Below are 15872 nucleotides of genomic sequence, written 5' to 3'. Positions count from 1 at the left end.
TCAAAAATATAAAATTTATTCTTATATAAAAATCCTCTAGCTTTACGTAATTCAGATGTTCAAATATAGATTCTATCTTAAATCTGTAGCATTCGCTGGCTCAACCATTTGAGTTGGTGACGGTGAAGTTGATCGTACTGGCTTTGGGTTCTAAAAAAATATAGAAGTTTTAAACTCTCTTTGCGCATGCGCAATTAAATATAATACCTCGAAAATAGAACTTTGAGTAACATTTTCGTAATTGAGAGTTGTGGTCATGGTGCAGTTCATTTCATCTGAACCATCTACACAATCGTTCTGACCGTCACATTGCCACTGCAGTGGTATGCAAATCCGGGAGCCTAATATGCACCCAAATTCGGTATCTAAAAAAAAAACAAGAATACCGTATTTCACTCGTTACACATGTGAACACACCTTTACAAGATGCATTACCACGGTCACAATACAACTCATCCGTTGTATCGTTGCAGTCAATGTCTCCATCACACTTATACTTCGCCGGAATACATTTGTCATTGTCGCAGCCGAACTGCTGCTCTGTACAGTTCAGTTCTGTCTTACTTGTTTCTAAAAACGCTTGTCGTTTTTGGTTACTTCAAAATATTAAAAGACGATTACCAAAAGATACGGGAGGTTTTATCGGGATAGTTGTACTATAACAGCCCACTTCATCGCTACCATCGCCGCAGTCGTCCACACCATCGCAAGCCCACCACGCGGCGATACATTTTTGATTGGGGCACTTGAACATCCACTTCAATTGGCAAGGTTCGTTCTGTGTCGGTCTGGTAGAGCAATTCATCTCATCTTTACCATCAAAACAGTCCCTAATACCATCACACACCTGTTTGTGTAAAATACACACGTTGTAACGTCCACCACACGAAAACTCTTCATTCGAACACGTTTTATTTTCACAGTTCATTTCATCTAACCCATTTATACAATCCTTCGTACCGTCGCATTGCTGCGTTCGCAGAATACATTTATTAAAGCCTAATTTGCAGTCAAAGTCGTCCTCTAAAAAATAGGAAAATATACCTCACAGTAAGAATCTCAATACACCTACTTACCTTCACAAGGTGCACAATCCTGCTCATCTGACTTGTCGCTGCAGTCGTATGAGCCATCACACCTCTTATACGATGGAATACACCTGCCATTATCACAGCCGAACTGCTGCTTTGTACAGTTTTGTGTCGGGCAATCTTTTTCATCTGACCCGTCTAAACAGTCGTCGTTGTGGTCACAATGCCACCGTGGGGGTATACATTCGCCGCTACCACATCTAAAGAAATCAGAACTACACATTTGAGTATCACACGTCACGAATTCGCTGCCACATCTAACAGGGTTCGTTATATTCGGAAGAGGTTTCGCGGGATTGACGTGACACGTTGAGTTTTTAAGTTCCATATCTGTAACAAAACAATTACGATAGAATGCAGCGGAATTAAAGTTACTTTTAGTACCGTCGGGACAAAGACAAGCTTTTCCCTTCCCTGGTTTTCCGACGCAAATGTGGGAGCAAGATGAGTTCGTGCATGAATTTGACCCAGTCCGAATACCATGGGCGTACAGCTTCAAGTCAAACAGAAAACGTTCACTCTCGAGGACCTCTCTACCGTCTGGACCGTCTTTATTTGAGCTAAAGATGGCATTGTTTCTCCATTCGGTCCAATATACTTTGTTTTTGAACACGGCTATGGCGACTGGAATAGTGACGGATTTACCGTAGCGGATTATATATTTGAAGTGGTGACCGTGGAGGTCGCTACTGGCTATAGAGTGCTCATCGGTGTCGACCCAGTAGATTCTCTCTGCGATATAGTCAACAGTGATACCATTAGGCCGTGAGAGATGTGGGTACCCGAAAAGTTTCTTTATATTTGTACCATCCAAGTCAGCACGATTGACTGCAGGATTTTCGGCGGACCTGTCCGTCCAGAACATGTATCCAGCTCTGGGATGTAACGCGATATCTTTTGGTTTCCTTAAATCGGTAGGTCCTACTACCGTACGTCTCATTATTCCACTATGACGAATGTCCGTGCTGATTAGTTCAATTTTTAACCTATTTGTGTCTACAAAGTATAAGTTGTTCGAAATCCAGTCTAACGCCATCCCTTCGATAATTCCCAAATCGGAGGAAACCAAAATTTCCGATTCGTTACTATTCAAACACTGCCGTTCGATGGTTTTAAAACCGTTGTCGGCCCAATAAACACAATTAGATTTGATGTCAAAATCGAAGGTTATTACGTTTTCGAGTTTCTTCAGTGGCAACGAGTCCAGTTTTTTCGTAATTAAATTGTATTTGCTAATATTTCTCTTTAGACTGACGAGCAAGAAAGGTTGCAGGTCACTGGAAGGGCAAGGGACTTCTTCTGGTAAGTACTGGTCTTCGACACCATCGATACACACATCGCCCGGAATTTTCCTGTAACCTTTGGTACGATTGTAAACTTCGTCGGGCTTACAAGTGAGAGGCACCTTGTATGGGTCGTCTACGATGGATGGATTTCGGACACAATGTCCCACGTCGGAACGAATAAAGCCAAAATCACTGAAACGTATATAGCTTGAAGAAAAAGATTAAAAATCAGAGTTATGGTTACCATAAGTAGTCGCGGAAATCGCAACTACAAGGCACTATTGAAGTGGAAGTGTCAAAATTTTCGCCACTGTAGCAATTAGCATGGCGATTTCGACGTTGGTGGGTTAACTGTTGTCCCAGAACGCATGAGATGTTGTTTTGATTGCTAGATGGCCAGGTGGTATAGTCCTCCTGAAGAAATAAATGCATTATTATTTTTAACAATAGCCCAGGTCCAACATTGATAGAAAACTCGAATCTGATTGGTGAATTTAAAGTCGCACGTCGTGTTTAACGTCAGCGGGGTGATTATAAATAAAGAAAAGCCGTATTTTCTCACCTTGGAGCAATTATACTTGAACGCGTTATTCAGTTCCAGTTTAAAAATGATCCACTGATTGTCTTTGGGTACGGAGCCAAACACAGTAAACACTGTCGTATTCTCTCCAGGTTCGGTTGTCAACTTGTATAATTTGATATTTTCACGATGAAATTTTGCCTGCAGCCACTTTTCCCCTTCATCCGTCGAATACAAAATGTGTCTCGTCTCCCTGTTCGATTTCGAATATTCGATAGCTGTCAAAATACCACCATGGTCGCCCATACTGAACAAGTACGAATCATTGAGTGCTTGTCTCCATGTCAAGCCGGCATCGGTACTAACATAGATTCCACGGTGTCCATCCAGGGACTTCCCCAGAACGCCGGTCGCTATAATTATACCCGGAGCGGACTTACTCGATAAGATACTGGTAGATCGATTGCTAGAGTACCGTTGGTTGAACTCCAGGTTTAAGTGTAATGAACAGTTGTGAACTGAGCATGAAATCGGGTGACCGTCGACGTCTCGTTCTGGAGCCTGGATCAAACGCCACGTTTGACCATGGTCGAAAGTAATGTACGAACGCAGATTCGACAGACTGACGTTGTTATTTTCATTGTTGGGTACGACTCGAGAAGCTATGTAGATTCCAGAGAGACCTTCGACTTTGTAGATGTCGGCAAAAGCGTTTTCAGGGACGCGACTGGAATACAAATACAATTGCTTAAAAAACTGGCGCCCGAGATTAATTTCGTAAAAGACGGAAAAACAAAAGTTGTCAGTTACAACATTAGAAGTTTTCTTACTGTATCCAAGTGTAGTTCCACGTGCTGTTCAGAAAATAGCACAACACATTCTCCAGAGACAATGTAAACGTGGCCACCTCATTTCCGTCGTCTAAATAATCAGAAACATATAAATGTGAAACGATATCCGAATCGCTAACCACCACAAGCGCTCTGTTACTCGTGACGTCTACAATAAAGTAACTCCTAATATCCACTTTAGTCTGAAACAGACTCCTTTTTTCCTTCCCCAGCTTGTAAGAAACATACAGTTCTAGAACCCCTGTAGGAGACACTTTCGTGGTGAAAAGGTAGTCGTCTCTGACACAAAAATCTGAGATATTTGTAGCCCGAACTATGCCCGAACCATTTAAAAATAAGTCGTTCGAATAGAAGATGGTGTGATAACCATCAGTTTCCATCCTTTGCACGACCAGACTATGAAGGGAATCGTTTTCCTTCACCCAGTGAAAACTCCTGACCGAGTCCTGCATTTGTCTGAAAGTATTTCCAAAATCTTCGGTCACCCACAATCTGTGTAGTTGATCCAAAACAATGAACACTGAGGGTTCAATTTCGTGGAACGAAACTTGGATGGGACTAAAATCCAACGTGATTTTTTTAATGTCTTGGCCGTGGTTTGTCGTAACGAAGAATAAATTGTTTTTAATATCTGTAAACACCAGCTAGAAGCAAAAGAAGTATAGTGGAGTGAGCGCTCTCTGTCGTTGGTGATGCTCACGTGAGTGTCGTACGTCGGGTGTTTGTAGAACTTCTCCAAAATAGCATAAGTCTGATTTGATACTTTGAAAAGATTTGTTTTGTTTTGGTAGGAGTTGCCATCGTCGTATGAAATATAAAGAGCTGTAGGGTCTGGGTCACGTGCTAGACAAACGATGACTTTGCTTCCATTGCCCACCCAGTGTACTACCAGCTGATTGTGGGTGTCTTCCAAGTGGTTAATCTGAAATTAAAAAACAATGAGAATTAGTCTTGTCAAGAAAGTTATTCGATGTACTAATACGATAAAATAATGCAGAGGAGATTTGAACAGGGAAAGTTAAGGGGTTATGGTCGGCAAGAAATTAGTTGGTCTTCTGCTACTAAAAACTATGAATTAGATTTTGGTCACATTATTAGTAACAGAACGAAAATTTTTCAAAAATCCGTTCATTGATTGTTGTCACGTATACAGTTGTTTAACTGGTTGCATTTCGCTGATACACCACGTCACAGTACATTAATGAAAACATTATTTTCGAATGCTTCCAAAACTCCACGTAACCAAGGGGCATTGTCCTGATACCTTTTTTAAAAAATAACTCGGGAAAAGTGTTCTGAACTTTATATTTAAAAGTGGCTTGGGTATGTGATATAAACTGCATTGATTAAAACTTTTGTTGTGGTTCACCTTGACTACATTCAGCTGAATACCAAGAAGTGCTGAAAATAATCATTACGTAACAACAATTTATTGTTTATTGTTACGAGAAATAAATTATCACTTATGAGTTCTCACTTACTACAAGCATAATTAGCTAAATACCTTCAGATCTAAGGTGATGTCGTCCGTTGAAGCTTCTGTACCATGGGGGTGCGAGGGTTCATCTCTGTCAATAATTACTGCATGTTCTCGTCCTTGTTGACGATTGGAGCATCCATGCAATGTTTTCTCGTAGTTATCGTGTTCTGCTTCTCCATTAGTTAAAAAAAATTGACACACGACCAATAAAACACTGACGCTCTTCATTGTACACCGGTCATGACAACAGTAGGTAAATAAATGAAAAAATGTACTCGATAAGTTCAACTTCAGTAAACAAATACAATTACATAATATGCAACGAACGAATATTCACACAAAACTAAACAGTGGATTATGCAGTAGTCACCCCTGCCACCCTGTGATGATCATCTGACTCAACCGGTTTTTGCTGAAAACGAATAAACAATCGTGTCGCAGTTAATGAGATGGTGGAATATAATTATTAGGTCAACAACACAAGTAGAAATGCAAAGTGGTCCCTGATTTGCTTAAAGATCGAAACTTCTTGTGCCTTAAGTCATATTACACTAATAGGATTTGTTTTTACTTATGTTTCACAAACCAGAAAATTTATTTGTGTGACTTCTGCAAAGTAATGCTTCCTGGAGTAAAATATGTGAACAAAAAGGAGGAGATACATTGAATGGAAACTGAAGTAGTTACAGGACAATAATTTCCAACAAATACAATTTTTAATTATTAATGCATTTTTATTAAAAATGAAAAATACAAAATGTATTCTTGTATAAATGGACATATAGTGTAATAAAATCAAAGAGTGAAGGTATGGTTTTTGCTTTCTGACATATGACTTTATAAATGACAAATCCAAAGGTCTTCCAGTGTCTATTTTAAATCTGTTATATTCACTGGCTCGTAAATCTGACTTGATGATGGTGAAGTCGACTGTACTGGCATTAGATTCTGGAAAAAGTATACCTATATGCTGTAAACACGTTTAAAAAAAACTTTCTTTGAGCATATGCAGCAATATTAGAGTCAAATATTGACTTAACTTAAGATAAGACGTATTTATATGTATAGGTCTTGAATCAGTTATAGTGTAATTAATTAAAACTTAAATTAAAATCTAGTTTTATACCACGTTAAGCAGACGGTACTAAATACACCTCACCTGAATGATCGGAACAGTAACATTACCACGTTCGGGCATGTTCGTCGTACAGTTGTTCTCATCTTTACCATCTAGGCAGTTTATAACACCATTGCACACCCACGTAGATGGAATACATTGAAATTCATCACACGCATACTGTCCTTCCGGACAAGTATTTCTGTCGATGCAGCTCATTTCATCAGATTGATCTTCACAATCGTCGTAGCCGTCGCAACGAAAATCTAGGGGTATACAGACCATAGAGCCAGATATGCAGTGAAATTGGGTACCTAAAAAAACGCACATAAGGAGCCTAGCTCATTGTAAATGTCAATATTTACTGTTGCAAAAAAACGTGTCAGCATCAATGACCGAGGTGGGTTGCATGGTCGTGGTTGTTGTGGTTGCAGTGTTATGACAGTTTATTTCATCGCTACCATCGCCGCAGTCGTCCACGACGTCGCACTTCCACTGGGAAGGAATACATTTTTGGTTGGCGCATTGGAACACCCCGTCGTGTTCGCAAGTTTTGTTCTGTTAAATAAGTACCCAACGAATATGTTAAACATTCTAAATATTTCAATTACAGGCTAGATATACCTTGGGTGATGAGGACGCGGTAGTCGTGCAGTTCGCCTCATCTCTACCATCAATGCAGTTCTTAGTACCGTCACAGACCTGCACTTTTTTAATACACCCTAGGACATGCTCGCGTCCATAACATGGAAACTCTTCCTCCGAACACGGCATATTTTCACAACTCAATTCGTCTAATCCATTTACACAATCTTGTTTGCCATCGCATTTCTTCGTCTGTGGAATACATGTATCAAATATCGTTTGGCAGTCAAACTCATCGTCTAAAAAGGGCCAATAATCATCTTTATTCTCTACGAATCTCTCGCTACTTACTTTCACAAGGTGAGCAATCCTGTTCGTCTGACTTGTCGACGCAGTCGTAAAAGTTATCACACCTCCACATCATCGAAATACACCTGCCATCATCACAGCAGAACTCCTCCTGTGTATACATTTTCGAGCAATTTTTTTCATCTGACCCGTCGTAACAGTCATTTTTGCCGTCACATTTCGATCCAATTGGTATACAATAGCCGTCGGTGCACCTGAAGAAATCGTCGCTGCAACTCTCCTGAGGATCCATTAAATTAACGAAGGGCTTCGTTGTTTCGGGAACACACGTTTCATTTTTGAGTTCCATCCCTGTAGCGAAACAAATGATGTGAGTTCTACTTCACGCATCTCAGTAAAGTGACTTTTCGTACCGTCTGGGCAAAGACACGCTTTTCCTTGGTCTGGTTTCCCGACGCAAATATGCGAACAAGATGTGTTCGTGCAAGAATTGGTACCAGTGCGAATACCATCAGCGTACACTTTTAGATCTAACTCATTACATAGTCTCGCGAGGACCTCGTGTCCACTTTGAAAATCTTTATCTTCGCTAAAGATAACGTTGTTTCGCAATTCGGTCCAATAAATTTTGTTTTTGAAGACAGCTACACCGAATGGATGACCGAAATCGTTAACTTCAAAGAATAAACGTATGAAGTGGCCACCGTTTACGTCGCTACTGGCCATATAGCCCTTGTCGGCGTCTACCCAGTAGATTTTTTCCTCGGCGTAGTCAACAGTGATACCATTAGGCCACCTAACTTGTGCTTCTCCAAAGAGTTTCCATATGTTTGTGCCATCCAAATCAGCACGATTAACTGAAGGATTTTCGACGGACCAGTCCGTCCAGAACATGTATCCAGCTTTGGGATGAAGAGCGATACCTCTTGGTTTCCTTAAATGGGTGGGTCCTACAACCGTACGTCTCATTCTTCCACTGTCACTAATATCCGTTCTGATCAGCTCGATTGTCGACCTTTTTCCATCCACGAAATACAAGTTGTTCGACATCCAGTCTAGCGCCATTCCTTCGATTAAGTCCAAATTGGTATTAACCAAAATTTCCGACTGTCCGTTATCTATACACTGTCGCTCGATCGTTTTAAAAGTACTATCGGCCCAATAAACACAATTACTTTTCATGTCAAAATCGAAGGTTATCACATTCTCCAGTTTCTTCAGGGGCAACGGCTCCAGCTTTTTCGTAATTAAATCGTATTTACTAATATTGTTTTTTTCACTGACAAGCAAGAAACCCTGCAGGTCACTGGTCGAACAGGGGACCTCTTCTGGTAGGTAGCGGTTTTCGACACCATCGATACACACATCGCCCGGAATTTTCCTATAACCTCTGGTACGATTGTAAAATTCGCCAAGCTTACAAGTTATAGGCACGTTGTATAGGTCGTCTACGATGGATGCAATCCTGACACAGTGTCCCTCGTCGGAACGGACAAAACCAAAATCACTGAAAATTAGGATGACGAAAAAGATTAAAATCAGTGTTATTGTTACCACAAGTAGTCACGGAAATCGCAACTGCAAGGCACTATCGAAATGGAAGTGTCAAAATTTTCGCCACCGTAACAATTCGCATGGCGCTTTCGACGTTGCTGGGTTAACTGTTGTCCCAAAACGCATGAGATGTTGTTTTGATTGCTAGATGGCCAGGTTGTATAGTCGTCCTGGAGAAATAAATGAATTATTAGTTTTGACAATAACCATGTCCAATATTTGTAGGAAACTCGGCTCTGATTGGTGCATTTAAGGTCGCATGTCGCTTTTAACGTCAGCGGGGTAAGTATAAATAAAGAAAAGCCTGATTTTCTCACCTTGGAGCAATTATACTTGAACGCGTCACTCAGTTCCAGTTTAAAAATGACCCACTGATGGTCTTCAGGTATGGACCCAAACACAGTAAACACTGCCATATTCTCCCCCGGTTCGGTCGCTAACCCGAATAACATAATATTTTCACTATGAAACTTTGCCTGCTGCCACTTTTCACCTTCATCCGTCGAATACAAAATGTGTCTCGTCCCCGTGTTCGATTTTGAATATTCGGTAGCTGTCAAAATACCACCATGGTCGCCCATACTGAACAAGTACGAATCGTTGAGTGCTTGTTTCCATGTCAAGCCGGCATCGTTACTAACGTAGATTCCGTGGTGTCCATCCAGGGACTTCCCCACAACACCGGTTGCTATAATTATACCCGGAACGGACTTACTCGATAAGATACTGGTAGATCTATTGCCAGAGTGCCGTTGGTTGAACTCCAGGTTTAAGTGTAATGAACAGTTGGTGTTCACTGAGCATGGAATCGGGTGACCGTCGACGTCTCGTTCTGGAGCCTGGATCAAACGCCATGTATGACCATGGTCAAAAGTAATGTACGAACGCAAATTCCAGAGACTGACGTTGTTGTTGTATAATTCAGTGTTGGGTACGACTTGAGAGGCTATGTAAATTCCGGAGAGACCTTCGACCTTGTAGACGTCGACAAAAGCGTTTTCAGGAACGCGACTGGAATACAAATATAATTGGTTTTATTTTCACATAACGACTATATTTAAAAAAACTGGCGCCCGAGATTAATTTCGTAAAAGAAAGAAAAACAAACGTTGTCAGTTACAATATTACAAGTTTTCTTACTGTATCCAAGTGTAGTTCAACGTGCTGTTCGGAAAATAGGACAACACATCCACCAGCGAAAACATAAACATGACCACATCATCTTCATTGTCTAAATAATCGGAAACATGTAAATGTGAAACGGTATTCGAATCGCTAACCACTACAAGCGCTCTGTTACTCGTGACGTCTACAATAAAGTAACTCCTAATATCCACTTTAGTGTGAAACAGACCCTTTTTTTCCTTCCCCAGCTTGTAAGAGAGATATAGTTCTAGAACCCCTGTAGGAGACACTTTCGTGGTGAAAAGGTAGTCGTCTCTAACACAAAAATCTGAGATATTTGTAGCCCGAACTATGCCGGATCCATTTAAAAATAAATCGTTCGAATACAAGATGGTGTTATAACCATCAGTTTCCATCCTTTGCACGACCAGACTATGAAGGGAATCGCTTTCCTTCACCCAGTGAAAACTCCTGACCGAGTCCTGCATTTGTCTGAAAGTATTTCCAAAATCTTCGGTCACCCATAATCTGTATAGTTGATCTAAAGCAATGAACACTGATGGTTCAAGTTCGTGGAACAAAACTTGGATAGGACTAAAATGCAACTTGATTTTTTTAATGTCTTGGCCGTGGTTTGTCGTAACGAAGAGTAAATTGTTTTTAATATCTGTAAACACCAGCTGGAAGCAAAAGAAATATAGTGGAGTGAGCGCCCTCTGACATTGATGGTGCTCACGTGTGTGTCGTAAGTCGGGTGTATGTAGAACTTCTCCAAAGTGGCATACATCTGATCTGATTCGTTTGATACTTTGAAAAGGGATGTTTTGTTTTCGTATGTATCGCCATCATCGTATGAAATGTACACAGTTGAGGGTTCTGGATCCTTGGTAGGATTGGGGTTACGTGCTAAACAAATGATGACTTTGCTTTGATTGCCTACCCAGTGGACCATCAGCTGGTCATGAGTGTCATTGAGGTGATTAATCTAAAATCAGAAAACTGCTGTGAAAGAATTAGCTTGTATTATTTTTAAAACAAAATACTCTCAATTGAGTCATGTGTGAAAACAATCTGTGAACGAATTTTGTCAAAGTTTTCGTTTTAAATATTATCGCCTGATATGTCCTAATGATTTTGGTAATGTGGTGTAAAAAAATTTAAAAAAAAAGTGAAATATAGGCAACCAGGTGCACGTTAGCGCTTTTTAGGTAGTGGGTAGTTCTGCTGGGAATTTTAGTTAGAGGCTTGTAGAAGAGAGCGGCTTGGTAGAAGAGGGCGGCTTAGTAGAAGAGGGCGGCTTGGTAAAGATGGCGTCTTGGTAGGGAGATAGACTTCACTTTTGGTGTGTTGTTGTGAGTGAAAACCACGTGGTGAGTTAGCTAGGTTAAGTTAGTTGCTTTGGTAGTTAACAAAAGAGAGGAAGCCTTTGTTTAACAACAATAAATCGTAACGAAGACGACGCCACAGTTTTTCCAACACGCGTAGCTAATTCTTGCGGTCTAATAGGAAAAATGCGAACTTTCGATCGGCGCTAACACGTTGTATAAATTTGTTTTATTGATTGTAAATTCACAGTTCATGTTAGGAGTTTAATCGTCAACTAGTTCCAACACAATTTAATAATCAAGAATTTGTTTAGATAAGCACTTGATGGACTTTTCCTGAAATTCACTTAGTTAGGACTGGTATGATTGTTTTGTCTAATTATGAATAAGTTTTTGATTTGCTCTCTCCATCATTCTTAACATAGGATGATATTTAGTTCTGTCGGTACTAGACACAGAAATTATGAACGTCACTGAACTACGCGTAATACGACTATTGCCTGCAGAAATTAAGAACGTTAACTTACTTAACAGTAAAGAATTGTCAATGTTACCATTTATGAGACAATGGAGAAAGCAAATATTCGACATACAACGCCTATCCTCAAGCGAAGAAACCTCTTTTGAACTTTTTCTGGTAGATCACAGTCAACTCTGTAATATGGATTCCATACCGGGGAACAGTATTCAAGATGAAAACGTACAAATGAAGTGTACAACAATTTAATGTACCACTGAGACAAATCATAACAATGACGCCATATGAAGCCTAACATTCTAATTGATTTATTATAAATATGATAATAATGTTGTTTGAATGTAAGGGATGAATCAAAAATAACGTCTAAATCCTTGATTTCTTTCACACGAGCTATCGCAGATCTTTCTAACTGATAATTAAAAGTTACCAATGATTTAGTGTTGAGGAAGGAGATCACATAACACTTTTTGAGATTTCAAGGTAGTAAATTGCTAAAAGACCATGCACGTAATCTATTAATGTCAACTTGCAATTCCATTGCGTCACTCATAGACTGAACAGATTTTTCAATAGCTTCAAATCGTCAGTATATAATAAAAAATTCCAATTGTGAAAGCAAGATGTTATGTCATTAATAAATAACACGAACAAAATAGGACCGCAATGTGAATCTTGTGGAAACCCCGATGTTACAGAAAAGGGAACAGATAAGTGATTCCCAATTCTCGCCTGTTCAGAACTTCGTGTAAAAATCGCAGTGAATTTGACCATTAAGTTCGCTATATTCTTTGTGTACGACGTAATAAAGATTATCAACTTTATCTAACCTTTGAATATTAATAGAAAAAAGTTTACTGTTACTCTGTTTACCGACTTGTGGAATGACAATAACTTTTTCACCACATGGCACAATTTCAAATAACTTTTAAAAATAAAATTTTGTAACACCATAGTGTTAAAAATTGTCTGAGAAGTCGCTCGAGCAAAGTTTGATTCTGTGCTATTTATTAAAATTCCAATTCCATTGTTCGGATTTTATTCCAACCAGATTTTTTTGTTGTACTGGTATAAATATGTAAGTAGTTAATTACCTACCCTCGAAACTATGGTGTTGCTATCCGTCGATCTTTTTACAACCGGGGGAGAGTGGAAGAGTTCATCTCTGTTAATAATTACTGTGCGTTCTACTCCTTGCGAAGGCTCAGAGCATCCATGTAATGTTTTTGTGAGTTCTGCTGCTCCATTATGTAAAAACAAATGGCACACAATCAATAAAACACTGGTGCTTTTCATTGCACACCGATCATAACAAAAGTAGATAAAGAATTGCAAAAATGTACTGATATGTTAAATTTGGTAAACAAACCGAAAGAGGAGAAATTAGGGGGTCACCTTTTTCACCCTGTCGGTGATAAGATGACGTCATCGGTTTTTACTGAACATTTGTAATTAACTGCGTTTCATTATAGCACGGAAAACCGAAAGGAATATAAGTAGAAACGATCAAATTGCTTCTTGTTTGTTTTGTTGAAGAGAATACTGCCAGTTCAAAACATCCCAAAACATCTTTTGTAATTTTTAGGTGTCATTAGTTGTTGACACCTTGGTTAGTGAGTCACTCTTATGGAATTTGTTTTGTCTTATCCCACATTCCCAAGGAATACATGTTTTCATTGTTTATAAATTTTGTTGAAAGTTGGTTTATAAGTTCACAAAAAAGTGGGGTAGATCTGACGTACTGTTAGTTGCCTATGCAAGTTTCGTCCTGTAATACTTATTATATCTACATCATGATACTATTTGTTACATATGTTTATTAATGTTCAAATTATAATGGATTAATTCTCATCCGAAAACGTTTTATTTTCACAGTTCATTTCATCTAAACCATTTCCACAGTCTTCCTTAAAGATATGATATGAGGAGATACTTTCAATAGAAATTGAAGTAATTACAGCAGCTGCAATTATTGCAACAATAATTTCCAACAAATACACTTTTAAATAAATAAATAAATAAATAAATACTTTATTCCCAACAGGCTAATATACACCCAATTACAGGGAACGATGTAATTAAAACTAAAACATTACTTACATGATGTTATAACTAAAAAAAATAATTAAACTAAATAATCACTTAATTAATACCATAAACTTCCAATATAGAATTTTGCAACATTTTAAAAGAATTAATATTTATGTCACAAACTTCCGCTATCCCATTACATAAGTCACACATTAAATTAACTGGAGATTTGCGTAAAACATTGGTTCTATTCGCTGAACAATAAAATATAGTACTCTGTCGAGAGTTGATTCTTGGTACTTTAAAATTGAGTTTATTAAGCAACTGGGGCACATCAACTTTATTATTCAGCATATTGAACAAAATCTTGACGACAGTAACAATTCTTCTAGTTTTTAATGATACAAAATTAAATCTAGTCAACAAATTTAAGTGACTAAATCCTCTTTCCGGATAGAATCTGTCTAAACGAAAACATAAAAATTTGAGGAATTTGCGCTGTACCAACTCTAAATTATTAATATGGACATCATATATTGGAAACCATATAAGAGCTCCGTATTCTAAGCGTGATCTTACCAAAGTAAAATATAGCGTGGATAAAGTATGAACGTTGCAAAAATCGCTACAATTTCTATAAACAAAACCGTACATCTTATAGGCTTGTGAAATATTAGTTGTTATATGTTCAACAAAGGTTAATCTGGAATCAAAAATTATTCCTAAGTCTTTGTAAGTATCCTTACGGCTTAACAGAATATTTAATATTTGATAATTAAAGATTAAGGGATTTTGTTTTTTTGAATATGAAACAATATAGCACTTGTCTCTATTTAGTGTTAAACGATTATCTTTACACCAACTAATGACAGCATTCACATTACATTGAAGAATTTTACAATCTTCGACAGACTTTATTTCCTTATATAACTTGAGGTCATCCGCAAATAGAAGTTTCTCACAAGAAATATTTTGAACAATATCATTGATAAATAGAAGAAATAACAGTGGTCCCAAATTTGAACCCTGTGGCACGCCAGATGTAGGAGTGAACACCTTGGAACAAAAATTTCGATATCTTACGACTTGACTCCTTTCACTGATATATGATAAAAACAATCGGAGTAATGAATCTGAAAAGCCGAACCCTCGAAGTTTGTTTAACAAAATAAAATGATCAATTTGATCGAAAGCTTTTCGAAAATCTGTATAAACTGTATCCACTTGGCTTTTTTTGTCCATTGCTTCAGAAGTGTATTGTGTGAAACACGCCAGATTTGTTATTGTAGATCTTTTTTGCATAAAGCCATGTTGATCTTGCGATATAAAACCTTTCACTGAAGAGTAAATCTGCTTGTACATAATCGATTCAAAGATTTTTGCAAAATTACATAAAATACTAATAGGTCGATAGTTCTTTACATCACTTGTATCCCCTGACTTGAAAATGGGACAAACGCATGCTTTTTTCCAAATATCTGGGATTTTACTTTGTTTCAATATTAAATTAAAGAGTTTTTGTAGAGGCTGAGCAAAGATTAATGCGCAATCTTTTACTAAAAAGCTGGGAATACCATCAGGCCCGGTCGTAAAAGAATCCTTTGATTTTTTTAATGCCACGAATACATCATCTTCAGATATGGATCTTACATTTACGAACAGTTGCGCAGCAACTTCATTGTCAGTGGTTGATAAATTACAAGGTTTGGACTGAATATAAACTTCACTGAAGTAATCACTGAACGCGTCCACTATTTCATCAGGAGAAGAAAACTCAATATTGTTGTAATGCATCACACCAGGAATTCTGCTGTGACCTACTTTGTTATGTACAAATGACCAAAAACTCTTAGGATTTTTTGATATATCCTTTTCAATTTGATGTAGGTATTTTATATAGGAGGCTTTAATTAAGTTCTTACAGCGAGAACGGTATACTTTAAACAAACTGTGATATTTTTCAGTTTTATGTCTTCTATATAATTTCAACATATTAAATTTACTTCGAATGGAGTTAATTATTTCTTTATCAAACCACGGGGGATACTGATTATTACGAGCTTGTTTACGGTACTTAGGAACTGTTTTATTAAAAATTGATTGTAGTTTATTATAAAAGA

The 15872-nt window shown here is 38.2% G+C and overlaps 2 protein-coding genes across 2 annotated transcripts; both read right to left on the bottom strand.

Annotated features, from left to right (window-relative positions):
* LOC135125916 (sortilin-related receptor-like) lies at nucleotides 1-5663 on the bottom strand. The gene is made up of 11 exons (XM_064051691.1): nucleotides 5253-5663; nucleotides 4449-4670; nucleotides 3728-4392; nucleotides 2940-3624; nucleotides 2622-2791; nucleotides 1476-2569; nucleotides 1077-1421; nucleotides 622-1023; nucleotides 418-570; nucleotides 208-365; nucleotides 1-150 (listed from the first exon to the last, which is right to left on the bottom strand). Exons 1-11 carry the CDS (start codon nucleotides 5454-5456, stop codon nucleotides 73-75), a joined length of 4176 nt encoding a protein of 1391 aa, XP_063907761.1. The 5' UTR covers nucleotides 5457-5663; the 3' UTR covers nucleotides 1-72.
* Nucleotides 5664-5978: 315 nt separating this feature from the next.
* On the bottom strand, nucleotides 5979-13063 carry LOC135125909 (sortilin-related receptor-like). Its single transcript, XM_064051678.1, has 11 exons — nucleotides 12820-13063; nucleotides 10655-10903; nucleotides 9934-10598; nucleotides 9111-9804; nucleotides 8794-8963; nucleotides 7653-8746; nucleotides 7282-7590; nucleotides 6970-7229; nucleotides 6711-6903; nucleotides 6388-6659; nucleotides 5979-6176 (listed from the first exon to the last, which is right to left on the bottom strand). Exons 1-11 carry the CDS (start codon nucleotides 13015-13017, stop codon nucleotides 6099-6101), a joined length of 4182 nt encoding a protein of 1393 aa, XP_063907748.1. The 5' UTR covers nucleotides 13018-13063; the 3' UTR covers nucleotides 5979-6098.
* Nucleotides 13064-15872: the final 2809 nt, after the last annotated feature.

Source organism: Zophobas morio, unplaced genomic scaffold, assembly GCF_036711695.1.
Source record: "Zophobas morio isolate AGI-343-1 ecotype UQ-CSIRO unplaced genomic scaffold, CSIRO_AGI_Zmor_V1 ptg000002l, whole genome shotgun sequence".
In the NCBI taxonomy this organism is placed as follows: Eukaryota; Metazoa; Arthropoda; class Insecta; order Coleoptera; family Tenebrionidae; genus Zophobas; species Zophobas morio.
Note: the sequence above shows the minus strand (reverse complement) of the source record. Positions and strands in the feature narration are given on the sequence as shown.

Excerpts from the sequence above, each read along its gene's own strand:
- LOC135125916 (XM_064051691.1), bottom strand. The coding sequence starts at position 5,456 with ATGAAGAGCGTCAGTGTTTTATTGGTCGTGTGTCAATTTTTTTTAACT. Across the intron at positions 2,792-2,939 it reads TCAAGTATAATTGCTCCAAG|GAGGACTATACCACCTGGCC; the intron begins GTGAGAAAATAC and ends TTATTTCTTCAG. Across the intron at positions 366-417 it reads TGGTAATGCATCTTGTAAAG|ATACCGAATTTGGGTGCATA; the intron begins GTGTGTTCACAT and ends TTTTTTTTTTAG.
- LOC135125909 (XM_064051678.1), bottom strand. The coding sequence starts at position 13,017 with ATGAAAAGCACCAGTGTTTTATTGATTGTGTGCCATTTGTTTTTACAT. Across the intron at positions 7,591-7,652 it reads AGCGTGTCTTTGCCCAGACG|GGATGGAACTCAAAAATGAA; the intron begins GTACGAAAAGTC and ends GTTTCGCTACAG. Across the intron at positions 6,660-6,710 it reads TGACACGTTTTTTTGCAACA|GTACCCAATTTCACTGCATA; the intron begins GTAAATATTGAC and ends GCGTTTTTTTAG.